The sequence below is a fragment of the Schistocerca cancellata genome, chromosome 2 (genome assembly GCF_023864275.1).
Source record: "Schistocerca cancellata isolate TAMUIC-IGC-003103 chromosome 2, iqSchCanc2.1, whole genome shotgun sequence".
Lineage (NCBI taxonomy): Eukaryota > Metazoa > Arthropoda > Insecta > Orthoptera > Acrididae > Schistocerca > Schistocerca cancellata.
In genome coordinates, this window is record NC_064627.1 from 700791732 (window position 1) to 700819494 (window position 27763).

Sequence of the window (27763 nt, forward strand, 5' to 3'; positions counted from 1 at the left end):
GTCTTCTTTTCCTTTCAGTTTTTATTAAACCAAATCTAGATTGCGGCTAGTGCCTAGCCATTATCAATACACTATTTCATACTTTCAATACATGTCCTTGTACGTCAGACCCCTGTTGTTCTGGCTTCTGTCACAGCTCATTGCACACAGATATTAGTACTGTGTCTTAAAGGTGGTTCTGTGTCAGGAGTCATTCCGCGCAGAATTTAATCACAGGTAATTTCCACATCAACATACCACCAGGGCATCTTGTAAGCTAGCAGCTGTTTTTTCGATCTCTTTTAATTGAAGTGCTGTGCTACACTGGTGACCACAAGCTGTTTAATAGGTCATATTTATTCTGAATTTCCTGAAAAAAAAAGGAAGAAGTAATATTCAGCCTTAACGTCCAGTCGACACCAGTTCATTAGAAATGGAACATAAGCTCCGATTAGTCAACGACGAGGAAGGAAATTGGCGCTGAATTTTTCACAGGATATAACGCATTATTTTACGTAAACGATGGTAAATCTAAATCTGGAAAAACGACATGGGTTTTCGACCTCGAACCTTTTCAAAGTGAGTCCAATATCAAAATAGTGCACGAATTTTGTACGGTATGTTGACAATTACTTGCTGAAAAGTAGCGTTGAGTGCTCCCTTACCAGTAGGTTACGACGTAATCGGAGGCGCTGGTGATGACCTGCGATATGAGCAGCAGGGCGGCCAGAGAGAGCACCAGCCCCACGCCCCCGGCCGCCCTGTAGTACTGCCAGACGGTCGACCACGTGATCTCCGTGTCCAGCACCTTCTCGCTGTTGTCCTGCTCCGCCGGATCTCTATGTAGCTTTCCAGTCTCGTCCATAATTACGTTCTGAAAACAATGAAAATTGTAAGAAATTTAAGGAACGTAGCTAATGTTGCCTGCGTATGCTACAAAAGGTATACAGTTTTATGAACACAAGCCCAGTTCTGTAGTTTGCACAATGATGATTACATTGAATTATCTTGCATCTCAAGTTCTGAAAATTTTACAAAAATAAATGTGATTAGTGAAATTACATCACAAATTTTGTCGATTACATATTGGGCACTGCCGTAAGATGGAATTACGTAAAAGATTGAAAATCAAAGTACAGTGATTATGTCAATACATATGATGTATGAGAAAGCTGGAAGCATACAGTGCATTGAATGTGTAAAGTGTCCACAAAACAGCAGATATATTACATACCAATTAAAGACCAGTCAGGAGCTAGTAATGTATCTAACGAGATTTGAAGCTTAGCAGGAATGTACTGCTCGCCTATACAATACTAGATTTTCACAGTGAATATTTCCAGACACAACAAATTGGCATACTGATAATTTTTCATTTCACACATTATACCTTGTCATGGTTTTGAGTGAATCCCCAAGCCGAACTTGACTCTAAAAGCGTGTTGTACGAATTAACTGCGCTATCAATTTTAAAAAAATCATGCAGAATTCTATTCAAAGAATTCGGTATGCTAAGCAAATACTTCTCAGCATGTTTACTTATAAATGAAGTTTTTAATAAATATTATGTAACTTTCCTTATTTCAGAAGATCAGTAACAGGAATAAGAATCATATTCGGAAAGGCGCCTACTTGGACTATAAAGCTGCCAATTGTTTTGGTATATACAATTTTACATTTGCCACCAACCATAAAAAGTATACCTGCTAATAATGTTAAGTTTTAGGGAACATCGAAGAAATAATTGGTGGCCGTGTTTTACTACATCAACGAGCTTCCTAGCAAATTTATCTTGCGAGTATCTTCATAGGAAATGAGCTTTACGTAACAAACTACGCCTGCTCGTCTAAGTGGAGTACTGCGATGTATTGGAAACACTTAGAACACGGAACAGGTCTACTAAATACACTGCCTTGTTTACACTTGTCCGTCCTCTTTTGGAGTATTACTGTGCGGGGTGTGTAGTGTCCTGCAGTCGGCAGGAAAGAACTAACGAACAAGTCTGAACACGCTATATTTAACTGAAACGCCTTCTCGGTGTGCACTAATTTCCAAACGCAAGAACTACAAGAAACACGACAACTCTTGTGATGGCAAAAGGCAGAGAAGAGTACAATACAATGAAAATAAATAATTACCAAAATACTACGCTACACAATTATGAGTGGCGTTGCGTCCAGCAAGTTACAACTTTCTACTGAAGGCTACGACGGGTCTACTAGGCTAAACCTGGAGCAGTTATTGGCTGGAGCTGTCCTAGCTGTAGGTGCACACTGCCGGTCTCACTCTGTTGGCATGCTTATAACACCGATTCGGCGGAGTGCTACACGTAGTCACATTAGTTCCAATTGTTGGGAGTCTGTCACATGGCTTCTCACGAAGTAGTGCCGTGTTTATGAGGAAGGTTTGTTCATGTTTACATCCACTGGCGATGTTTTGATCTGAGCGCTTGAAAATAGGTCGGCAGCCCACCTCGGTTGTGTGTTGTGCGGGCCCCCTAACTGATAAGGGGCCACTACGACAGGGTAGGACCACATCAGGTAGGACTGACAGAGGACACCGAAAAAGTTCGAAGGGCAGTTCGTTTTGTATTATCTCTAAATAGGGAAGAGATCGCCACAGATGATATGCGAGTTGGGGTGGCAATCTATAAAACAATGACGTTTTTTACCTTGTGGCGGGATCTTTTCCAGAAATTTAAATCATCTACTTTTTGCTCCGAATACGAAAATATTTTGCTGGCGCCAACCTGTACAGGGAGAAGGGTTCATCATAATAAAATAATAAAACCAGAGCTCGTAAAGAAAGATTGAAGTGTTTGTTTTTACCGAAAGCTGTTTTAGAGTGGAATGGTAGAAAAATACCTTGAAGGTGGTTTGACGAACCCCCTACCAGGTACACAATTGTGAGCCGCAGCGCTGAAGCAGACATAGGTGGATTTTGTAAACTTTTCTTTTCATTAATCTTGGCTGTTAATGTCTGGGCATTGTTTCGTTTCACTTTCCTATGTTTACATTTAGATGTTGTAGTGGCCACCACAGTCGATTTCAATACAGTGGAGGCCCACTGGAATAGCCCCGAGGACACTGTACCCCACAAAGAGACGCTTACCCTTTCTTTTTCAAACGATTTCAGGTGCCTTAAAATCGATTTTTGCGGTTTCTTCAATTGTTAATTGCCACCTAACATGCTGTATCTAATTAGTTAGCCAGTTACAGACCTGAAAGTCAGTAAATATATGTCACATGATTATCAAACATCAGATATTTAGAACCTACCATGTTTTCCCTAAATTGCCTCAGGCAAAAGTCGGGATGGTTCCTTTGAGAGGGTACTGCTGCTTTCCTTCCCCATCCTTCCCTAATCCGAGCTTGTACTCCGTCTCTACTGACCTCGTTGTCGACGAGATGTTAAACACTAATCTCCTCCTCCTAGAACCAACCATCACAATGTTTCTGAAATTATCAAATTGTAAAGGAAACGTATTCAAATTGTCCGATTTGGTATACAAATGTGAATGTTTCGCATATTTGAAATGAACATCGAATGTAGTATTATCAGTTCTCAAGTTAATAGTTCATTCTGTAAATGATTTTCATGTCGAGTTTTCAGTACATCAATATTTCCTCGCCAAGAGCCTGTGGAACGAAACATTTTATAATCTATCATGAAAAATCACTGTGAGCAAGTGACAGCCTTTGGGAAAGTTTCTTCTGTCTGTTATACCACGATTAGGCAAATTGTGCAACATTTATCTAAGCCGTACACGACAGTCATACTGCACTTTTAATCATCGGGTCAGTCTCGGTGTTCATAGACGGAAAAGCTCTTTGTGGGATAGACTCTTGATCTTTAAACCTTTTACATATTTTTGTTACTTTTTAAAAGAGGTGGGATATGATACTGGCGATCTCGTTTTCTGTTTCAATCATTGTTATACACGCCCACGAAAAGCGGTGGAGGAATTTAATGACTTGTGAACAAAATGAGTACTCACCACTTCAGCCAACTGGGAAATTTGCCTCTCGAGGACGTGCACGTTACTCTTTTGTGACCCAACACGCTTCGATCGTCTTAGCTTCTTGTGCTCATCCTGTTACAAACAAAAATATTTGTGGCAAAAGTAATTGGGGCTGCAACTAAAGTCAACAGTTTTTTTGACTGAAGCCTAACAATACCTGAAGCGAATTTCTTCCGCTTTTCGTTCGTGAAATGCCAAATTCGTCCAACTCTGCTCTCTCTTCTTCACTAGATATCAGTTTGGAAAAGCTAACGGCGCTTTGGAGAATCTCCTGGAAAGTTCCTTTATGTTCTATCTTTCCCTGAAACAAAATGCTCATTAGCGACGAATATCAACTCAGGAATCGAATTACTTTATACGTTGCAGATGCAATCAACACACCTTGTTCAGTACCACTATATTATCAGCGCCATGGAGATATTGGAGTTGATGAGTGACCAAAATTCTTGTCTTGCCACTCAGATATGAGTTGATGCATTCATCAAACAGATGTTTCCCGACGTGTGTGTCAACAGCGGACAAGGGGTCATCCAGCAGATAAATATCTGCATCACGATACACGGCTCTGTAAATATCATTGGAAAATTCGAAGAGAGAAAAGACAAGTAATGAATGTGATGAAAAGTGCGTCAGGAGAAGGTAAAAGCTATTTTACATAGAGGAGTGAAACAGTGGGATCGATTACCTTCGGGAGAAGAATCTATTGTGACAAGAAACAACTAGTGGCTATTTTAAAATCCTCTTACTTTCAGAAAATACTGCCATTTTATTTTTATTTAGCCAAACTCGTGTGTTCGAAGTTTTGCCATAACATTATAAACAAAAAGTGCATAGTAGAGACAACGTTAATAGCAGAGTCCACGCAGGATACGGTTGCCCATGGGCAGTGGCCACTTTTCGTCCAAAGCGCTTTGCGAGTTCATTCGTACGTTCGGGAGGCCGACAAACGTTTGCCAACTTTCGCACAGTCGACGACGACAGGATCGAGGTGCATGCCCTGCGGTCTTTCTCAAACGATTTTACAGTAACTATTCTGTAAAAAAAAAAAATTATTTTTGCTTTACTTGTAGCTTTATATTTCAGTTTCATTACGATGTGCTCATCATTTCGTTAAAGGCCATAGTCAGTGTAATATTTACGTGGAAGTAAGACGCTGCGCGAAGTTTGGAAAAGTTTACAATGAAAAATAGTGGTTGCTACGATTTTGCGTTTGGTGTACATTACATAATATGTTGTTGCATATGAAATTGATCTAACATATTAAATTTTTCTTTAAATTTGGGCGGAGGTCTATCTGTCACCAATCTCGATAAAACTGAAATGACATGGCACACTCATTTGCGATCGCACCGCGCCAGCGACAAAGCCAGAGTGAAACATGCACAACATTCCCCATATTTCATAAAAGGATCGAAATATCGAAAAGAGGTTTTCGAAAATGATAGCGCACAAAGAACAGAGTATTCTGTTGTATGTTTAGTACGGAAAACTTCATTATTTACCGTGTTATTGCACTAATTGCAGACTTTTTCGATGAAAGAATGTAATTTTTAAGGGCCATCGATAGCTGGTGAAACGAGAAATGTTATAGGTTTTGGAACAGCAGAAGTGAAGTCATTACACATTTAATTTGTACCCGGGATGTGTTTTTTCAGAAGTTACTGACCATACTTTCCTTAGTTCCTCACTTAATGGACTCAGTAAACCACTGTTTCAGAATTCTCTTGCTATTGCGTCTGCACAACACGTTAATGAAGTAAGACTGTGTAAACTTCGCTGAATTTCGGCAAAAGAAGCAAATTTTAACATGACAAAAAGAGAAATTCTCCACTCGTCACACTTCTCTGGAAGTTACAAATAGTTAAAAAGCGAAACGAAAATAAATCGCTGCATTTGTGGCGGAATTCTGTTTAGACACTAACCAAAGCAGAGGTGACAAATCTTTTCAAATGGTCACCATGCAAGTGTGGGCGTGAAGGAACTCCGCTTAATATTTTCAAAAAATGTGAGTGTAGGCTTCAGTTTAGAACAGCACTTCCCCTACAGCGCTCGGCACTTCCCCTGCATCGCCTGCTAGCTGCGCCCACCGCTACCGCTCTCCTCACGTGTGCCTTGCAATCGGCGCATCTATCGGACGCGGTATTCAGTTTGCACCATTTTGTGCAGCGGCATTAGAATTACTAGGTACTTTGGCACTTTTTTTAACTTTGCTGTGCGACAGAGTCAGTCTGTTTCTTGTGTCTGAATTATGCAGACGTGTCTGCACTTGAGTCCACTGATTATATCATAATGTATCACAATTTCAATCTGACATCTCGTGCGTGTTATTCTGAATACCCATTCACACGGATTTCCTACAGAGGTGATAACTGACAAATACGCTGATGTTTTCAGCTACATTCGAGGACACGATAGGGAGAGCTCCACTAAAGCAATGGATCATTTCAATGAACAAATGTTACCTGGACCACTTTACCAACATAGTGACATTCTTAGTGGTCTTAGTGGATCTCAGCGAGTCGTGAACGATACTGAAAAGACAACGTGTACAGTAAAGTCTGAAAACGACTATCTTTCACCTCCTGCACGGGTTGACACTCATCTGGAGAAAATACACTGAAATAGTATGGTAGAACCTGTTCCTCTTATTGACTTCAAAAACGGCACCAATCACGTTCCCCAGGAACAGAACAGTGTTCACGTTGACTGATTCTGGGCTTTGTACGATTTCACAGCATCACGACAGTGCCCCACATCCATTTCTTTGTGCTACCGCCCCGGAAACAATGCAACTGGTTTCGTTTCCCCCCGCCACATGGAGCCAGCCGGCTAGGTTCCACGAGAATAATTCCTGTTTCTCTCTCGTGCAGCGCGTGATGAATGGGGATCCGTACGCCAAAGCCTACGGAGTTACACGACTTAGTGCCGTACGGGCACGTTTCCAATGACATTTCTGCAAAGTGGCGACCTCCACCTAAACTGCCTCCATTTCAAATCGGCCATCCAAGGACATGATTTGCTATTGTGGAGACTATTCTGCCTAGCAACGATGTTACAAACGACGTTTTCAGCCTTATTAAGCGGTGTTTATGATGCGATTCTGTTACCCCCAGACACCGACACACAAAGGCTACCTTTCTCCAAAAATATCCAAAACGCCTAACTGGCAGATAAAGGTGGTTGTTTACTCATAGAATCTGAATGGAAGAACACCTTCCCAACTCTGGAGTCGTTTACGCGAGTGAATATATGCAGCACTCGTGCTGCACGACACACTTTGGACTAGATGGTTGGACTTCTTTGCCTCCACAAATTCAGACTAACACGATTCCTCGTGAAGGCGATACGCAAGAAGCCAGGTAGCACATTGCTGATAGAATTTTTGTACTCCTGCAACAGCGTCGTTACTACGATAGACGTAGCAACAGCTTACAATGGCCACGGCCCTTAACCTATCCGACACGGCAACGAGTTGTTGAAGAAAGCCTAGCATGTGTGGACGGACACGGCAGGGAAGCCGCTCTTAAGCAACAGCCTGCTCACGAGAAATCCAACGGACAGCTGTTCCCAGCAGGCCAGATCAAAGCTACGACTGACAACGGGCACATTGGTACTGGTGTAACTCACATTTCGGGAGTTACACTTGCAAATGGTTAGTACCTTGCTATAACAAAAACTTCCAACTACATTTCTAAGCGACTGAGCCAATCTTATTTAATTCTGACTTCTCCAGATTATATGTCCTGAACAAAAATTTGATTCAGTATTTGCTCACCGACACAGGCTGGGAGGTGAGCATCCTTCCAACAATAATAACTCATTTAAAAGTTTTGGAGCCTCTCCCATCAGCTGCAAGCTGCAAAAACGACACACTGTCAAACTTTACGGTACAACCGTTAGCACAGCGGATGTGGGTCTACATACACCTTTCTAGTGGAAAGCCGACATTGCCAATGACAATGAGCCACTGCTGGGTGCAGACTTTTTGCAACGTTTTCACTTTTCTCCTGACTTGGTGGACGGAGGTGGAGTGCCAGGCATTACACGAAAACCACCCGTGCATTTACATCCGAACGCGAATGTTTCCAGCACTGCAATGTTAGCTGGGTACTGAATGCTTATGGTTCCTTGTATTCAAATCTGGAAACTATGAACAAGAAGTACCGTAGACGTGAAGGCGGAAAATGTAACTTAATAAGAAGAAAATCAAGGTTTACAAGTAACATTTACCGACAAGAGAAAACAGTAGGAGGATACTCAGAAATGACTGACACCGATTCACCACATCAAGGCAATTTTGCAAGATGTGGAAAATCTCTAGTATTTGCTGAACAACTTTAGTGGTCCCTCCAGGGAGGACAATACATTTACATGAATGAGATGTTGACTATAACTTTATTGAGGTTATGTGCAGTCGACACGGTGGACAAAGAGAGTGTGAAACAAGCACAGACTAATGCTACTCGTCGCGGTCAGCAATGTATCAGTCAGCTTGAGCCTTCAGTGGCCGTCATGGGGGCGGAGAAGCCTTGCGGTTTCTCACACCATTCTACGCAAGGAATTCGAGAGAAATCTTCCAAGTCAGTGCAGGTCGGTGACACTGATGCTCCCATGCCCCAGTGTTGCCTGTTCTCTGTTCTTCACTGCCCCTCCTGCAAAGGGAGGCGTCAGACACCACACGCACAACACCGACGCAGTCCGGTGCAGTTCCACCGCGCCTCAGGTCCCAGGAGACACGCCGGGCTCTCAGACAGCAGCAGCCGCCACTCCCGCCACAGAGGCGACCACGCAGAAGCGGGACAGAAATGCTTCGCTTGGCGGCCTACATCAGCCTACATCTTGACGCAGCAGCAGTTCGGAGAGAGCCACGGCCCTGCCAAGCCTGCACTCCGATGCTCTGCACTGGGGCGGAGGGGGGGGGTGGTTCTATGTCTACATCACATCCAAACAGTATCGATTGTGCACAGTGACCTTAGAGTTACTAGTTTCTTTGGTATTTTGTTTCATCTTTGCTATGCAACTGGGATTCAGTGTGTCGCTTGTATCTGACTTGTAGCATTCCCGCGCATGTCCAAACTAAAAAATGGCTCTGAGCACTATGGGACTTAACATCTATGGTCATCAGTCCCCTAGAACTCAGAACTACTTAAACCTAACTAACCTAAGGACAGCACACAACACCCAGCCATCACGAGGCAGAGAAAATCCCTGACCCCGCCGGGAATCGAACCCGGGAACCCGGGCGTGGGAAGCGAGAACGCTACCGCACGACCACGAGATGCGGGCTGTCCAAACTAAAGGGTTGGTGTAGCATCAGTAGTGAAAACAAGTCGTTGACGTCAATATTTTTTTTTGTCCGATAATTAACCTTTATAACTGAGTTGAGAAGGAGTAGAAGCTCCTTAGCTTTTAGGCTTGCTGTTAGGGAACAGGCAAGGTATCTTGACTGGCATGGTAATCTGCCAAAGTAGCAAGATGATATGAAGTCCTTCAATAACAGTATTCAACGGTTGGCATGTTTATATGCGACATGTTGAACCAACGGTGCCTAACTCTGAGACAAGTGCAATTGCTGCCACCAATTCTGCCGCCTACTGAATCAATGGCCACTTGGCCTCACTTCTAAATCAGTGGCCACATGGCTTAGTTATTGTATCGCTAGCCTCTTGGACTAATTCATAGGAGTCAAGTACTGTTCAGCTATTTATTCCTAGTAGCAAATGGAGTACGCTGTTCTGCTATTTGAGACAGTGACAGACTGTCACTGTTCAACACAATTCCATTAAAGATATATGAGACACTTAGCCGTCTGCTACTTATCTACCAGTTGTAGTTGGGCCACCTGCATTAGTACTGCCTTTTCGTGGATGAAATACCGCTGTTCCATCAGTAGCTGCTGGCGTCAGAACTGATGGTTCTTTGTTGACAGTCTCTCACTCTGTTACTGTGATGCTCTGCTACTCTCGTATACTGATATGATACTGGCTGAGGCTGTACTTTTATGCGGTTACTAGGGAATCCAGCAATGCTCCGCAATTGCTTAATATGTATGGGAAATGCCCAAGCATCCTAAATTTCTCACCCCCCTCCTCTCTCTCTCTCTGTCCACCTTCTCATCCACCCCCCCCCCCTGTCCCTTACATCTCCTCCTGCCCCCACCTCTCTCTGCACAACCCCCTCCCACCTCTCTGTCACCATCTTCTTCTCCCCCGTCCCTATGTCCATTTTCGTTTGACGTGAATGTTCAGTAGATTATCGTCTAAAAATCTGAAGTAAATCCGTTAATATCTTTTCCAGATTTTTGGTAACAACGTTTTCCCTTTATACATTACACACGTATATTTATATACGTATATGTAATCTATCACTAACATATGTAACCTACAATACCCAAATGTTTGATTAGAGTATCGGCTGGAATTAAATCGTTCAAGAACTTTTCGAGATTTGTGGGAATAACGCTTCCCCTTTGATGCAATACATACGTATGTATATATTACATACATTACAAAATTATATACCCTATCTGCCTACGACCTTCCGAATATCAGTTAAGAGTATCGTGTAAAAATTTGCCCACGCTTCCCCTCTATATATTACATATATGTGCATGTGTTGAACAAAAATACGCAGCCTATGTCTGTCCGTACGTTCATGCAGTGTCGTGTAAAAAATTGTAGTACATCGGTCAAGAAGTTTACGAGATTTTAGGTTGCAACGTTTCCCCTCTATACTTTACATACATATGTATTCAGGCCGTATCTCGTATATTCAACATAGGACTTTTTTGTTATGAAAACGCATGACAGCAGAGCTGTCAAACTGAACACAATTTGTTTATCTTCTTTTTAATACCAAAAATACCATTACCATCCACAATCACGAATACAACAACTGATTTAATTTTCTGACTTTTCCGGTGGATTTTCCAGAACTTTTCGTTCACACAAATTTGTCTCTACAATTACGAACACAACAAAGATGAAAATCGACCAAATCTGTAGAGCCGTTCTTAATTGATGATATTTCACAAGTGGGCAGTTGATGTTAATTTCGGACTTTTCAGTTGAATTTCCAAAAATTTTCTTTCGTTCAGACCTTGTGACAATAACAACACAACAAGAACAATCAATCAAATCTTTCATAAGTGCAGCAACTGATTTTTATTTATACAGACTAAGGGGCTTTTTCCATTCGCATCTGGATGCACGAACACTGTTCATTAGTTTTGTGGACCAATGGAATATTCCATCCTCGTGTGACTGTCTTAACAGCTGTCTACCACTCAAGATTCGTAACCGTATTCCTCCTGTCATGAGCTTGACTTCGATGCTTGCATGCTTGGCGTCTTGGCATGTCATAAGAACCTGCACGACACCTCGGCACCGTTCAAGTGATAACATGGTGCTAGCTGTTTTCAAACACGTTATCTTTTACAAATATGCTGTTCGCTGTTGTGACACAGGCGTGCCTGGCTAGAAGTTTGGTCGAACTCTGTTTCACTCTGACATTTAACTAATATATTCTCCAGTCATGACATATCAATGTGACATTTACGCGGGTATTTCATGCGAGCAAACGTTTGCTCTGTTTTCTGCTTCCTGGACTTACACCATATCGGCTTCGGCTTTCTGGGTGGGCGCATACCTCTGCACATTGAGAATCCGAGTGATTTAGTAGCAGCTCTTAGAATTGTAGCGTAACTGGGGGAGATATATTCTGCCATCAAGTAATGGACAGATCACAGTGTATTCGCTTCGGAGATCAAATGTTAGAGGAATGGGCGTAATTGTCATACGCGTATATAGTGGAGGCAACCAGAGCTATTCGTGCAGGAAAGTGAGCCACCGAGCGTCGAATTGTTGAAATAGGAAAAATGGGAAACACCGTTGGCAGATGCAGCCGCTTAACTCAGACGGGAATGCTTCGACTGTTGGTAAGCATCGGGCACACCGTACACTGTACAAGTTAGTGCACAGACGGAATGCTGTTTAGTGGGCTTAGTGAGTGGTCTGGAATAGAGGTTTCTTGTGGACAAGGGGGCCCACATTTCCGTTATCAGTCTGGACCTGGTCATCAGGAGAAGCTTGTGCCATCCAAGCAAGTATACAGGGTGGTCCATTGATCGCGACCGGGCCAAATATCTCACGAAATAAGCGTCAAACGAAAAAACTACAAAGAACAAAACTTGTCTAGCTTGAAGTGGGAAACCAGATGGCGCTATGGTTGGTCCGCCAGATGGCGCTGCCATAGGTCAAACGGATATCAACTGCGTTTTTTTTTTAAATAGGAACCCCCCATTTTTATTACATATTCGTGCAGTACGTAAAGAAATATGAACGTTTAGGTTGCACCACTTTTTTCGCTTTGTGATAGATGACGTTGTAATAGTTACAAACATATGGCTCACAATTTTAGACGAACAGTTGGTAACATGTAGGTTTTTTAATTTAAAATACAGAACGTAGGTACGTTTGAACATTTTATTTCGGTTGTTAAAATGTGATACATGTACCTTTGTAAACTTATCATTTCTGAGAAAGTATGATGTACGCACAGAGTACGCGAAAGAACTTGCCCGCTCTAAAAGCCGTGTTCCGCAAGTCTCTAGAGGAACGGAAGGTTCCAAATGATTGCAAAAGAGCACAGGTAGTTCCAGTCTTAAAGAAAGATCGTTGAGCAGATGCGCGAAACTATAGACCTATATCTCTGACGTCGATCTGTTGTAGAATTTTAGAACATGTTTTTTGCTCGCGTATCATGTCATTTCTGGAAACCCAGAATCTACACTGTAGGAATCAAAATGGATCCCGGAAACAGCGATCGTGTGAGACCCAACTCGCTCTATTTGTTCACGAGACCCAGAAAATATTAAATGCAGTCTCCCAGCGTAGATGCCATTTTCCTTGACTTCCGCAAGGCGTTCGATACAGTTCCGCACTGTCGCCTGATAAAAAAAGTAAGAGCCTACGGAATATCAGACCAGCTATGGGGCTGTATTGGAGAGTTTTCAGCAAACAGAATACAGCATGTTGTTCTCAATGGAGAGACGACTACAGACGTTAAAGTAACCTCTGGCGTGCCACAGGGGAGTGTTATGGGACCATTGCTTTTCACAATATATATAAATGACCTAGTAGATAGTGTCGGAAGTTCCATGCGGCTTTTCGCGGATGATGCTGTAGTATACAGAGAAGTTGCAGCATTAGAAAATTGCAGCGAAATGCAGGAAGATCTGCAGCGGATAGGCACTTGGTGCAGGGAGTGGCAACTGACCCTTAACATAGACAAATGTAATGTATTGCGAATACATAGAAAGAAGGATCCTTTATTGTATGATTATATGATAGCGGAACAAACACTGGTAGCAGTTACTTCTGTAAAATATCTGGTAGTACGCTTGCGGAACGATTTGAAGTGGAATGATCACATAAAATTCATTGTTGGTAAGGCGGGTGCCAGGTTGAGATTCATTGGGAGAGCCCTTAGAAAATGTAGTCCATAAACAAAGGAGATGGCTTACAAAACACTCGTCGACCTATACTTGAGTATTGCTCATCAGTGTGGGATCCGTACTAGGTCGGGTTGACAGAGGAGATAGAGAAGATCCAAAGAAGAGCGGCGCGTTTCGTCACAGGGTTATTTGGTAAGCGTGATAGCGTTACGGAGATGTTTAACAAACTCAAGTGGCTGACTCTGCAAGAGAGGCGCTCTGCATCGCGTGTAGCTTGCTGTCCAGGTTTCGAGAGGGTGCGTTTCTGGATGAGGTATCGAATATATTGCTTCCCCCTACTTATACCTCCTGAGGAGATCACGAATGTAAAATTAGAGAGATTCGAGCGCGTACGGAGGCTTTCCGGGAGTCGTTCTTCCCGCGAACCATACGCGACTGGAACAGGAAAGGGAGGTAATGACAGTGGCACTTAAAGTGCCCTCCGCCACATACCGTTACATGGCTTGGGGAGTATAAATGTAGATGTAGATGTAGATTACCTGTAAATACCACATTAATGCAATAAATGCTCAAAATTATGTTTGTCAACCTCAACTCATTTGGCAATACGTCTAACGACATTCCTTTCAAAAGCGAGTAATTCGCCTTCCCTAATGTTCGCACATCCATTGACAATGCGCTGGCGCATGTTGTCAGGCGTTGTCGGTGGATCACGATAGCAAATATCCTTCAACTTTCCCCACAGAAAGAAATCTCGGGACGTCAGATCCTTTGAACGTGCTTGCCATGGTATGGTGCTTCGACGACCAATACACCTGTCATGAAATATGCTATTCAATACCGCTTCAACCGCACGCAAACTATGTGCCGGACATCCACCATGTTGGAAGTACATCGCCATTGTGTCATGCATTGAAACATCTTGTAGTAACATCGACAAACCAATACATAGAAAATCAGCACACATTGCACCATTTAGATTGCCATCGATAAAATGGGGGCCAATTATCCATCCTCCCATAATGCCGTACCATACATTAATCCGCCAAGGTCGCTGATGTTCCACTTGTCGCAGCCATCGTGAATTTTCCGTTGCCCAATAATGCATATATGCCGGTTTACGTTACCGCTGTTGGTGAATGACGCTTCGTCGCTAAATAGAACGCGTGCAAAAAAGCTGTCATCGTCCCGTAATTTCTCTTGTGCCCAGTGGCAGAACTGTACACGACGTTCAAAGTCGTCACCATGCAATTCCTGGTGCATAGAAATATGGTACGGGTGCAATCGATGTTGATGTAGCATTCTCAACACCGACGTTTATGAGATTCCCGATTCTCGCGCAATTTGTCTGCTACTGATGTGCGGATTAGCCGCGACAGCAGCTAAAACACCTACTTGGGCATCATCATTTGTTGCAGGTCGTGGTTGACGTTTCACATGTGGCTGAACACTTCCTGTTTCCTTAAATAACGTAACTATCCGGCGAACGGTCCGGACACTTGGATGATGTCGTCCAGGATACCGAGCAGCATACATAGCACACGCCCGTTGGGCATTTTGATCACAACAGCCATACATCAACACGATATCGACCTTTTACGCAATTGGTAAACGGTCCATTTTAACACGGGTAATGTATCACGAAGGAAATACCGTCCACACTGGCGGAATTTTAGGTGATACCACGTACTTATACGTTTGTGACTATTACAGCGCCATCTATCACAAAGCGAAAAAAGTGGTCCAACTAAAACAGACACATTTCTTTACGTACTACACGAATAGGTAATAAAAAGGGGGGTTCCTATTTTAAAAAACGCATTTGATATCCGTTTGACCTATGGCAGAGCCATCTAGCGCGCCAACCATAGCGCCATTTGGTTTTCCCCTTCAAGCTAGACGACTTTCGTTCTTTGTAGTTTTTTCGTTTGATGCTTATTTCGTGAGATATTTGGCCCAGTCACTATCAATGGACCACACTGTATAAGTTACGTGGAATTGTCGACAACTGTGTGGACTCATTGGGCACTATAGTACTTGATCCTACTACTAGGAAAACTAAGGCTAGCAGCATACGAAAGTCTTGCCATGCGTGGGTATAGGATATTCAGTGATTCTCAGGCTACCTCATCTGGACAAAAATCGTGTTAGGACTGATCATTAGCAATGCATGGCTTAGCTCAGTGAGACTTTGTTTCAGTTGTGTGGTAGAGTTGCAAACGAGACCTTGTCGCAAGGATCATCTGTCACGAAGGTGAGACCAGCTAAACTCGAGCCGAGTTCATTAAAGATAAATGAACAGTACAAAATATGGGTGGGTACAGGAAAAGTAGCGTGGGTTTCACTGGATATCGGTTTGCCTTGTGGAACTTCGTACTTGGTTGAGGCACTCTCAGGCAAGAAGAGTAGGCTGGTTCACACTGTTTTGTGCGCAGGAGAATAGTGTGCACAAGTAATGTTAATGGAGAATATGTGGTTCCAGTTAGCATAGATAACTTTGGTAAAGGTGAAGTTAGTCGGTCAAAAGGCACAGACGCTCTGAAAGTATTACAGGAAAAAGACTTCGTTAAGTCAAGTCAAGACAGAACTGTCGACCCAACAACGTTACGTGAGAAGATGGGTCACTTGATGGGAAGTGGTCTCACAGCTGTGGAAGAAGTATTCTTCATGTTTAGCATCTTGTTTTGTACAGCCGGGATGTTACCAGCACACCCAGTAACTCAGCACCATATACCTACAACGGGTATTACACCGATTTATGAGAGCCTGACATTTGCAACTGCGAATAGAGGAGTTTATTGAACAGCAACTACGAGAAGGGATCGTAGAACCGAGAAACAACCCCTTGATTGAGAATACTGTGAATTTTAGTTATCTTGCTAAAGAAAACATTATAGGTTTCGCTGCGATTATATTTTCCTGAATGTATACTATTGGAGACGCGCATCCAATCCATAATACAGGACGATTGGAGGATGTTCTTAATAAGTTAGGTCAATTTGACGCTGAGCTTGGACAGATGCCGATTTGCTAAAACTCGAGTTAACCGTCTGGGACAAGTAATTAGTGGACGTCGTATACGGACCGATTGTCGTCTTACGGAAACAATTCCAAATTTTCCAACACTACAAACAGCCAATAGGTACAATCGTTCGTTGGTTTGTGTAACAGCTATCGTAAATTCGTAAAGGAATTCGCAAAAACAGCCAAACCTTTGAACAGGTAACTCGAAAAGGATGTAAAGTTTCAGTGATACAGGAGTGTCAGACAGGATTCGAGAAAATGAAGGAGGCACTGATTTCGGCTCTGGTACTGGTTTCTCCCGATTTTGAGAAAGGGCCTCCAATGCAACACTTCTAACAAAGTGGTCGGCTGTGTTTTAGATCCGATGGTTAAAGGACAGGAGCATTCAGTAAATTATGTTTCGAGCCAATTAAATAAAGTTCAACATTACTACTCGAAAACTGAAAAGGAAACGTGGGCAGTCACATATGGTATTACTTATTTCTGGTGTTACGTATATGGTAGAAAATTTAATGTTATGACTGATATACATCACTGAGACAGTTACTTGATCTGAAAGACCCATCTAGTCGTGTAACACGTTGTTCTCTCAAGCTTTGTTACGAGGTCATCGATACTAGCGGTAGAAAACGCGTGAACGCCGACGCACTGAGTTACAAAGTAATAATTTCGAGTATATTGGGCAACAGTGTGTTAGAATGGCAACAAGCACAGGCAGAGGATGAAGATTGTCATGCTTTTAAGTCACAGCTGCACTTTACTCTACTTGATGATTTGTTGTGCAGTCATGAAATGCGGATAGCGTATGGTGGTCTCAGCAGCTTTTCAAAAGGAAGTGTTACAACAGGCTCATGACCTCATGTTGTCAGGCCATGGTGGCCGGCGAGCAAGAGAAAGATGTATTGCAGAATGGTCCTGGTGGAGAAACAGAGAGTGCGACATGGAGCAACATGTCAGAGACTGTGTACCACACACACACACACACACACACACACACACACACACACACAGAGAGAGAGAGAGAGAGAGAGAGAGAGAGAGAGAGAGAGAGAGAGCGGATGTTACACATCAAAAAATCACTTTGTACAGATTACCTTAGACGTCAAAGACATTTCAGTTGCTTGGGCTCGACTTTTGCGGACCATTCAGCAAATACCTGCAGGGAATAGGCATGTGCTTACGATCACACACCATTTTTTACGGTTTCTAGTAATGATAGCAATTCCAGACCAACAGATTAATAATGTGTCACAGTCATTAGTTAACAGTCAGTTAATGAAGTTTGGAGTGCCTTATACCTCAATCATAAACCACAGTGTGAACTTCGTTTCAAAACTTCTGAAACAGCTATGCCATGTGTCACGCATTTAGAAGTTACGAACAAGTCCCTTCCATAAGATCATTTCGAAAATTGTAAGGTTCTAGGTGATTGCTAGACATGGTGACTGGGATACCTATCTTTCACGAGTGCTTTGGGCATGCAACTCAAATGCTTATATGGGACCGGTCATGTCACCATTTCAGGTGTTGTACGGGAGATAGATGCCGTCCCACTTTGGTATTTTAATTCCTAAGCTCGGACTGGATAGCGAATCGGTAAAGAAATTAACGAAAAGAATATAGGATGTATGGAAAAAACAAATTTGAAGGCTCTAGAACGACAGAGAACAGCAAAACAGGCGCAGGGGTAAGCTACTACAACATGATGTAGTTCAGTGGGTATTACTAATCGCTATACACCGAAGGGGAAGATTAAGTTCTTGACCAAATATCATGGACAGTATGAGGCCATGGAGATGACCTCACCAGTTAATATAAAGGTACAATTTGCTACCAAAAGTCTATCGTTCACGTCAATTGGGTAAAACCATTTAGAGGTATAATGGATGAGGTACCATAGTTAACTACAAGTACCAAAAAAGAACGAACCTCTAGCAGTTAGGTAGTACAAGGCATATGACATTCATAATGCTTTAAGGTCACGTAATTACTTTGTTGTTAGATTCCTTACAATGTTTTGGTGCTGTTAGATTTATTCTTGATATTTGTGTTTATGGATTGTTTTACTCTGTGGTAGTGTTATTTGTTACATCATTACCACGTGTATTTTTCTTTTATTATTCTAGGGTTATTGCCAGTTTCCTGGTATTGTTTTCTATTTGTCGTTAAATTCGGAAGAAGGAGAGGCAGTTGGACGGTTCCTTTCCCGAGGTGGTGAGTTCATGGCGAAACTCTGAGTCATAGAGAAATGGATACATACAAGGATACACGAACGTTATTGATTTCAGATAACAGAGAAGCTGTTCTAGTCATGTCCTTAGCGGACTTGGACGAGTGCGCTCAAGAGAGTATTACAGTCTGTCCAGGCAGACCAGTGTCCACTGATAACCGGAGATGTGAGGCGAATATGCTTTTGGACGAATGATACAAATTGTGAAAAGGAAATCTTGCCCATGCGGTCTTACAAAAGGTAGGGATGCATTGGTTGTACTCGATCTTCTCGCCAGAAACTGTGTTGATAAATTGTTATGAAAGAGGGAAAGCTGAGGAGCTGAGAATTTAGAGTTGCAGGTGTTACCCGTGTTACCGTTAACAGTGCGGCATATGAGATAGTCGAGAAGGATTTCTGCCTTCCAGCTACACTCACTGGTACGACTGCCGTGACACTGATACGGTTCAAATGGCTCTGAGTACTATGGGACTTAATTTCTGAGGTCATCAGTCCCCTAGAACTTAGAACTACTTAAACCTAACTAACCTAAGGACATCACACACATCCATGCCCGAGGCAGGATTTGAACCTGTGACCGTAGCGGTCGAGCGGTTCCAGACTGAAGCGCCTAGAACCGCTGGGCCACAACGGCCGGCTGACATTGATATGGAATATGTTGTATTGATGAGAAGTATCACTGAGGGTATTACTCTCCCAACATTTAACTTACCTTAATGCTTCAGTCCCGAACTTACGTATGCACTAGACAAATTTGTCGAGTCGCAACAGGGGAAAATTTGAATGGAGTAGATGTTGCAATATGCTCAAAATTTTCAATAAAATCGTCAGCACAAGCCTTTCATACATCAGCTGCGGCGTATTTCTATTAGATATCTGCATATTTTATTTCTGTAACAAACGCAGGTGTGCCCAGCACAAAAGTCCACCGGCGCATCAGTTGCCAGTTGAGCGGTTAGCCAACACAGGCTGAAGGAATAGTTGATGGAAATAAAACCCCTGCATTTGAGTAGTTCAAACATTAGATTACGGACTGTACTGTAATAAGGTTCTGGAGGCTACACTTTAAGAGCAAGCTCATGTTAGTAGTCCATAAGGAAATATCCTTGTGGGACAGGTCTTGGTTAAACCTGAGTGTTGCCACCAGCACGGTACAGAGTTTTTTTAAGAGTAATTTTAATGGAAGACTAGTCTTAAAAGTTTTGGGACAATTCTTCCGAAAGAGAGAAGACGTGCTGCGTCCCGAGAAAGATCGGCGTGCGAACTGTCAGTTTTTAAAGTTTTATTCTAGCTGTGGCCAGGCAATGGAGGCCAGCTTGGCGATATGCTGATGAAGTAAGCCACTGGGCAGTACTGTTGACATAGCAACAAAACACACCTAGTGGACGGGTTTTAAGACACCAGTCATGGCCAGTACACATATAACAGCCAATGTCGCAGCGCAGTATGACTAAGAGCGAAGTAAGATTTTGTAACTCGAAGCACTTGCTGGCAACCGAGAAACTCACATGTTGCAAATTTTGCTCGGCCTAGGAACCCATGCTTGGTGCGCAGCGATCACGAAAACCTGACAGTACGAGTAATATGAAGTAAACCCACTCAACCCCCCTTCCCCATAACACACACGCACACACCACCAGACCCCCACCCAGAGGTACGACTACGTTAGAAGCGTAGCAATATGGGTATAAAAAATTAGATGGTCAAGGCATTCAGTAGTGCTGGCATTTTTGTCTGTATATTGAACTGGAGAGAATGACGGGTTTTTGAGTTTCAAAGAAACCATGACTAATCTTTGGTGATGAAATCTGTTGGCTGCCTTCCAACTGATTAACTCGTCAAGTTCCGGCATGAGGCACGCCGTACGTGCGGCGTGGCAGCTGCAGGACTTGGAAAACGTCAGAAGGGGCCCCTCTGAGGGACTACGGCCAATGGACTGCAGACTGCCTACATTCTAGCTAGGGGAGGCGCGCCCCTGTGACCTAGACATCGGCCAACATCGTGATCGCTCCCTGGTGAGTGACTGGGGCATTTCTCTTTATCATAAAACATATAGCGTCGGCTATCGTACCCAAGCACATGACATGGAGGTCACGAGTACGCGTAGGTGTGCACAGCCGGTAAAGCTCTGGAGGGCCTGGGTGGGCCACGGTTGTTCTTCACCAACTGGCGATCCGCTCAGCACTGTGGAAGCTGCAGGCCATAATCAAGGACAATGGACATATAGACATCTGAGTACGGCAGTGCATTCTGCAAGGCGTCAGTCCATTCTGCAACTGGCTTTGTTTGAACTCACACTGGACTGCACTGAAATGCCATTATGCTTTACATATCTCTGGACATTAGCCTCTATCAATCTTTCAATGGTATCACTGTTTTGTCCGCAGCTCGTGGTCGTGCGGTAGCGTTCTCGCTTCCCGCGCCCGGGTTCCCGGGTTCGATTCCCGGCGAGGTCAGGGATTTTCTCTGCCTCGTGATGACTGGGTGTTGTGTGATGTCCTTAGGTTAGTTAGGTTTAAGTAGTTCTAAGTTCTAGGGGACTGATGACCATAGATGTTAAGTCCCATAGTGCTCAGAGCCATTTGAACCATTATCACTTGCCTGAATCCGGCCTTTCCCTCAACATTTCTCGCGAATCCTGATGCCTACTGGCCCAGAAAAGGCCAGAACATTACAGTTTGTTACAAATTTCCAAGTAGTATACGTAAACTCTTTCTTCTTTACTCTGAGAATTATATGGTTATAATTCCGTTTCTTGGGAGCTGCTACTCGTATTGTGGTGGTGTTCTTGCAGTACTACCCGGCCACACAACTGACAGATTTTCTCTTATGTTCCCATGCCCGTTTTAACACGCACCTCACATAGCTGCCACCAAAAATTTTATGTTGCATCCCAGAAAAGTTCCAAACTTTCCATGCAAAACTAGTGTTGCCTGTATGGCGCAAATAGAACTTTACGACGATATTGTTTCGTTGTATTATTACCTAAATAACCACCATAACAGAGTCGAGAGGGAGCAAAGCCTCCTTGGCTGCTTAGGGTTGGTTCTGGGGAACAGAGAAGGAACTTTGACAGGTGAAACGCCTTGTTAAACCCGCAGGTAGTTTGAATTGTGGAAAGGGGCAAAAACAAGCGGCTGTCAGTTACACTCGAACATACAGCTTTATTTATTTGACCAAACATTACAAAAGCCAAGAAATTTTTTAAAAAACGCAGCATTAATTTACCTGCTATATGCACCATACAATCTCATGCCTTAAGGGCTAGACCACTTTACTTTAAAATCGGCTGAAAGCCAGTAACTTAAGACTCAAACCAAACTCAGAAATTTAAAAGGCAGAAGGCCTTATCTTAAATCATTTCTTTCAGTTAGGCTGAAGGCCGAAACAATCTTACACCGTAAGAGCAAAACAACTTTAATTTTTAAAAAAATCGGCGGAAGGTCCATCTCTTAAGACTCAAACCAAAATAAATTTTTAAAAGGTCAAGGCGTTACCTTAAAACAGTTCTGTAGATTAGGCTGAGGGCCAAATAATCTTACGCCTTACGATCAAAACAACCTTAATTTAAAAATCGTCTAGAAGCCATACAAATACAAACAACAAGAACAAATAAGAAAAGACAGTACACCCAACGGCGCTCAAAGTTTCCGAGGGTTAGCCTGGAATTCAAACACTAACGCTCGCTTAGGTGAGACAGGCAGTCGGTCCCAGCATTCTCGATCCGACGACAACCCAACCGACAGACAGTCAACCAACCCACCGACAAGATAACTTCAGCTCCACCCGACCAGCACACAACAGGGAGTTCAATGGAACAATGTAGAAGGCATTGGCGCCCACAACCAATTATACAGTGAGCTGTCAAACTACACACCGTGCTGGACAGAGACAACACGATGAGGAAAATACACTGCCTGAATGCACGTCAATGGCCAGGGCAAGTAACCGGAACTTTAACGGCCACAAGGCAGAAGGTTCCGCCGGTGCACATCAATTCAAAATAACCAAGTACACTTAAACTCCACCGGTGGGTGGCTAAAATTCGCCAACTTGAAAACACACCTTATTGCTAGCGGGAATGTCCCAACAGCCGATAACGAAATCCAAACGATACAATATGAACAGTCGTCACTTGCTGGTAGATTACGTCAAAACTCAACTTTCATGTACAGGATCGGTGAGCCACGGACCTCGTAGCAATGGGTACAGCCCCTTACACTCCGACCGCGCGTGGACGCCGCCAACGGCCTTGGCCAAACTACGCGCCGAGGAGATTTCCTAGCTGCTCCACGTCAACCGACCAACTCCTCGCACGCAGCACAGCCGGAAACTATAAGCGCCAGGCCAAAGATAGTACAAGGTGTGAATATCGATACACACCGCTGCTGCCACTCGCGGAGAGAGAGGATAACAGCATAACCGCGACAACCGCGGGAGACTAAATACAGAACAGCAATCAAGGTTTAATCCAACGCATGACATGAGCCAGCCACAGCGCAACGGGGATAGTGATTTGACAAGGTACCTATATGGTATGTACTCTTTCAGTATGTTTATGTAACATTAGACATGCTTATTTGCGAGGTGTCTGACCAACAAATCCATTTACGCAGATGTACATGAATTACATCTTTTTACTAACTTTTTACTAACGAAACTCCTTTTACTGAGATTCTATCTTATTTCAATCAGCTTCCCATTATCAAGAGACTATAATCACCTAGCCTCTTCCTCTAATCCCTATCTGGGGTTCATAACTCAGGGACAAGTGCAATTGTGGCCATCTGTTATGCCGTCTACTGGATCAATGGCCACTTGGCCTAATTAGTAAGGCCGCTTGGCTTAATTTTTACACCAGCAACCCTTTCGCCTAATACACAAGAGACAAGCACAATACAGCTACCTGTGCCTACTACCAAATGAATTCAGCTATTTGAGACAGAGACAGACTCTCTCTTTTGAACACTATTCAGTTAAACAGATATCAGGCACATAGGTCTGATACTTATCTATCATCCAGATTAGTACTGTCTTCTCGTGGATGAGATACTACTATTCCATCAGTAGCTGCTGCTGTCTAAGCTGCTGGCTCCTTCGTTGATTGTCTGTATCACTTACTGTCATACTCTGATACTCTCCTGCACGCATTTGATACTGGCTGAGGCTGTACTTTTACACTCTTATTAAAGGGCTTAATCCACTTGGGTCTGGTCGCACACAACTCCCTTCAGTAGCTTTGTGGGCTGTGGGCTGCAGGAATGTTCCGTCCCCATGTGACTAACTTCCGTCTAATAGCCGAATCCGTAGCTGGACTGTATGGTGAGCTCGGCCTCGACCCCTCACCTTGTCGTCGTTTTGGCAAGTCGTCACCACGTGCACGGCTGAACTTCAAGCGGTAACTTGATGCTTCCTGTGTCCAGACGCTTCATCTTACACAAATATCATGCTCACCGTTGTGATAGATGTGTGCCTGCCAAGATATTTTGTCGGAATCTATCTTTCACCCTGACTCTTAACTAAAAGATTCCCCAATCATGAGATACTTTTGCTGACATGTCTGTCTGGTGATTATATTCATGAAGTATTATCCCGAGGATTATATTCTGGCTACCGATTCATAGGAATTTATACACTTATGTTCTCTTTATTACTGATCATGTTTTTTTTATTTTACACTAGGTTTATGCCGTAACCCTATTTTTCCGTCTGATGCAAACGTTCGAAAAATATAAACTACAATCTAACAATTGGAAACTTCGTTATTTCAAATTACTATTATTTCAAATTACTACACCGAGATGCATACTCATTATGGAGGGGTTTTGTATGAGGGACCAAAAACTGGTGACACTAATCACAGTGAACAAGGGACACTGCTTGGTGGACGTTCAGTTAGCTTTCATTACAGCAACCTGCACCGTTAGCCGCTTTCGTTTCTCATATTTGTTGGGCACTTGTCGTGTAGGTATCTGTCCTCCGTCGCTTGGAAATGCCGCAGGTTACTTATGCGAAAAGAGTCAAAGGACAGATACACATAATTACTACTGAAAGATATCCGTAAACATCGTCTCTTACTGGCGTCCATCGAGTGGTAACCTTCTAGGTTTAAATATCGGTATAATATTAAGCGATATGAATTTTGAATAATGTATGAAATTATCAGTAGAGAAGGTGACTAGAATACTCGATTCGAGACGGTAGTGCTACATGCTCGAGAGCAACGTTCAGTTGTTTAGAGCCCTTACCTGGTATACAAATCGACAGCTAATTGTGTAACTACAGACTACAAATCATAATGTCCTCCAATGTTTCCTCTCATTTGTCGCTTCTTTCACTATCAAAATTCAACTGCATATCATTGATAAAAACGAAGGATAACTTGGATTAGGCAATACCTACACCTTCGTATTAAATAGACCTTAAAACTCAATTTTTTTCTAACTAGGCATTCTGATGCAGCACGGAACATATCGAAGATCAACAACGATGTTCATCTTACGTCTCGGTCCCATACATACAAACACTATTGACGTCTAGCTGAGGTAAACACCCCTTAACAAACTGAATGAAATTTTATGGTTTACTGATGTGGTACTCTGATGCCGTCTGCTGCAACAATCCAATTAACGTCAAATGACAATAATTCGTCCTATACAGAAAGCTATTCGAGGAAGTCCTCACTGTGTCATTCACAGAAGCCTGAGTCCCATTTGAAACACAAAAACATGACGTAATCGAATCTTCTTTGGAAGCACTTTCACACTTATGAATAATGAGTATGATTTACTCGTAAATTTAACTGAAATTCTATGTCGTCCTGTAACGCTTATGCTATATTTTACATATCCATTATTTTGTGTGAAAATATAGTGTAACCTCGCAAAGCTTGAGTGGAGCGACGTTGTGGTGTTTTTCCGGCACCCGTAAACGGCCACATTTCAGCGCACCTGACGACTGGTGAAAACAGTGTTTAGGTCTTTTCGAATTTTGAAATAGTGTTGAATGTAAGCTGATAAATCAAAGGAATGAGGAACTGTAAAGACCGTAAGAATAAGGTAATATAAATAACTGTCTGGATTTATGAACGCTATGGATTTTCAGAATAATGTTCATTGAATGAAGTCCACGAGAGCCAGTGAGAGACGACGAATGTCAAAGCCAACGGCGCTGTGTCTTTCTCGTGGAAAAGCCGCTTGTTATTGGGCGTCACCGACAAGCCAGCGAGCAGAGGTCCGTTGTGTGTGGCTGATGTATAACGGATGCTGATTTAAAGGCAAGTGGGGCAGCGAAGTTTTGGATGTTGAAGCCTTTCTTAGTGACGACTCTACAAAACGGTAAATTCCGTTCTGTGCGTGTTACATTGGCCAGAACGGAAGACAGGGAAACGTTATTGGAGACGTCTGTGGTGCGAGTACTGAGGCAGTCTTAGTAGTAACGAGGTCGTGTCTCTAAAATCCGGGTTCCGGCGACTGCCCACCACGCTAAAAATCTGCTGAACGTTCAAAGGGACCTCTGGCACCGCAAAGGATGCAACAAGAACTATGATGACGTGTTTAATATTAATAACATTCAGACGGAACCTTGTTTCTACTTTTGAGTGATGAAATACTGGAGTCGGATGGGCTGCAGCGTCCCAGACTATCACCAGTTAATGTCATTTTGAAGACCTCGTTATTGGATCGGTATTATTCTTGAACTCTGAAAGAATCTGGGATTTTTCTACGAATCGCTTTTCATGAAAGAAGACAGCAGACTTGTCCATCAGTTAGTAATCCCTTTTATTTCATCCGCATACCCTGAAGAATGACAAGTCCAGAACGGAAAGTGTAAGGAAACTGTGGAATTCAGGACGCTGCTGAAGTCATCGAACAGCAGAGCGGATCCAACGATCACTAAGGAAAGCAGTACAGTCACAGCACCGTAAGAGGAGCTAGAACAAGTTCCCGTGAATTAGTAGTTTGTGTTTTGAATTCACATAAAGAGGCATTATTTTAGTAATGGTACATTTTTGCTACCTTAACACAAATTAGATATTTCAATTCAGTAATCATTTTAGACAAAGTTTTGCAATCAACATCGTAATATTTGTGCGATGCAAATTGTGGACCAGGTTAACTGCTACCAAAACGCTAGAATGACAGACCCATTAACATACTTTTTAATCTGAATAGCACAGAATTGTCTTTTGCTGAACTGTACTAATCTTTGGCTTGTAAATGCACAATGAACCAGAGTTTCTGCAGTTTGGCCACCGCCTTTCCGGCGTTGTGGTCATTCTTGTCCGTCTGGGTGAATTTGAGTACGTGGTTGCACTGCATTTTCTACATTTCGTTTCAAGAAGTCAGTATAGTAAACGAACGAAGTTTGCTGCCACCAAAGCGGTGCACATCGCGTGGATGGAGTGGAGAGGGCGGTGCGAAGGCGGGGTGGGGTGGGGGCCTATACCGACAGCCCAGAGGCCCTTCTGCAGCTGGGGACAACTTGGAGTAACTGCTGGCGTGGTAACAGAATCTGAAGCTGCTAATTGGCTTATCTCCAAACTGAAAAAATATTTAAACTGAAGAACCATGTCGATTAAAGAAACTGAGAGATTTCTTTCCTCTGACACAGCACCAACACTTTGACATGGTTAGCGACAGAGAAGGTTTCAGTGGATACAGTGATAGAATCTGGACTTAACCAACAATAAACTTCGAATCATCAGTGTCCGATTAGAGAGCTTGTAGGCACAAGCGGCCACCATGATTAGATGATCTAGTAGTTAGACTACTTATCTGCATCAATAAACCAAGATTAAGGGAGATACATGCTGACTCGATCATTTTGGGACAAATTGAAATATGTGATAGTGGGTCCACAACCGATTTTGTTGAGGCAGGATAGCCGGAAATGCATTTTTTATTGTGTTATGAACATACACAATGTACATCGCGTAAAAACAACGTAGCGCATAGTAATTGTCGTAGGGTAAACGGGTCCTGCGCCATTTGTTTGTGCTGGTGCATACATGCAGGGGCAATCGTATATTCAGGGACAGACCTATTGTTCTGTT

At 43.0% G+C, this 27763-nt stretch overlaps 1 protein-coding gene across 1 annotated transcript in view; it reads right to left on the minus strand.

Moving 5' to 3' along the window:
- The window catches only part of LOC126157785 (ATP-binding cassette sub-family C member 4-like), a 241759-nt gene that overhangs the window by 99311 nt on the left and 114685 nt on the right, over window positions 1-27763 (minus strand). Inside the window, exons 8-11 of the mRNA XM_049916399.1 lie at window positions 4382-4565; window positions 4158-4301; window positions 3977-4072; window positions 645-853 (exon numbers count right to left, since the gene is read on the minus strand). Coding sequence (XP_049772356.1) covers window positions 645-853; window positions 3977-4072; window positions 4158-4301; window positions 4382-4565 — 633 coding nt within the window. The remainder of the gene's footprint in view (window positions 1-644; window positions 854-3976; window positions 4073-4157; window positions 4302-4381; window positions 4566-27763) is intronic.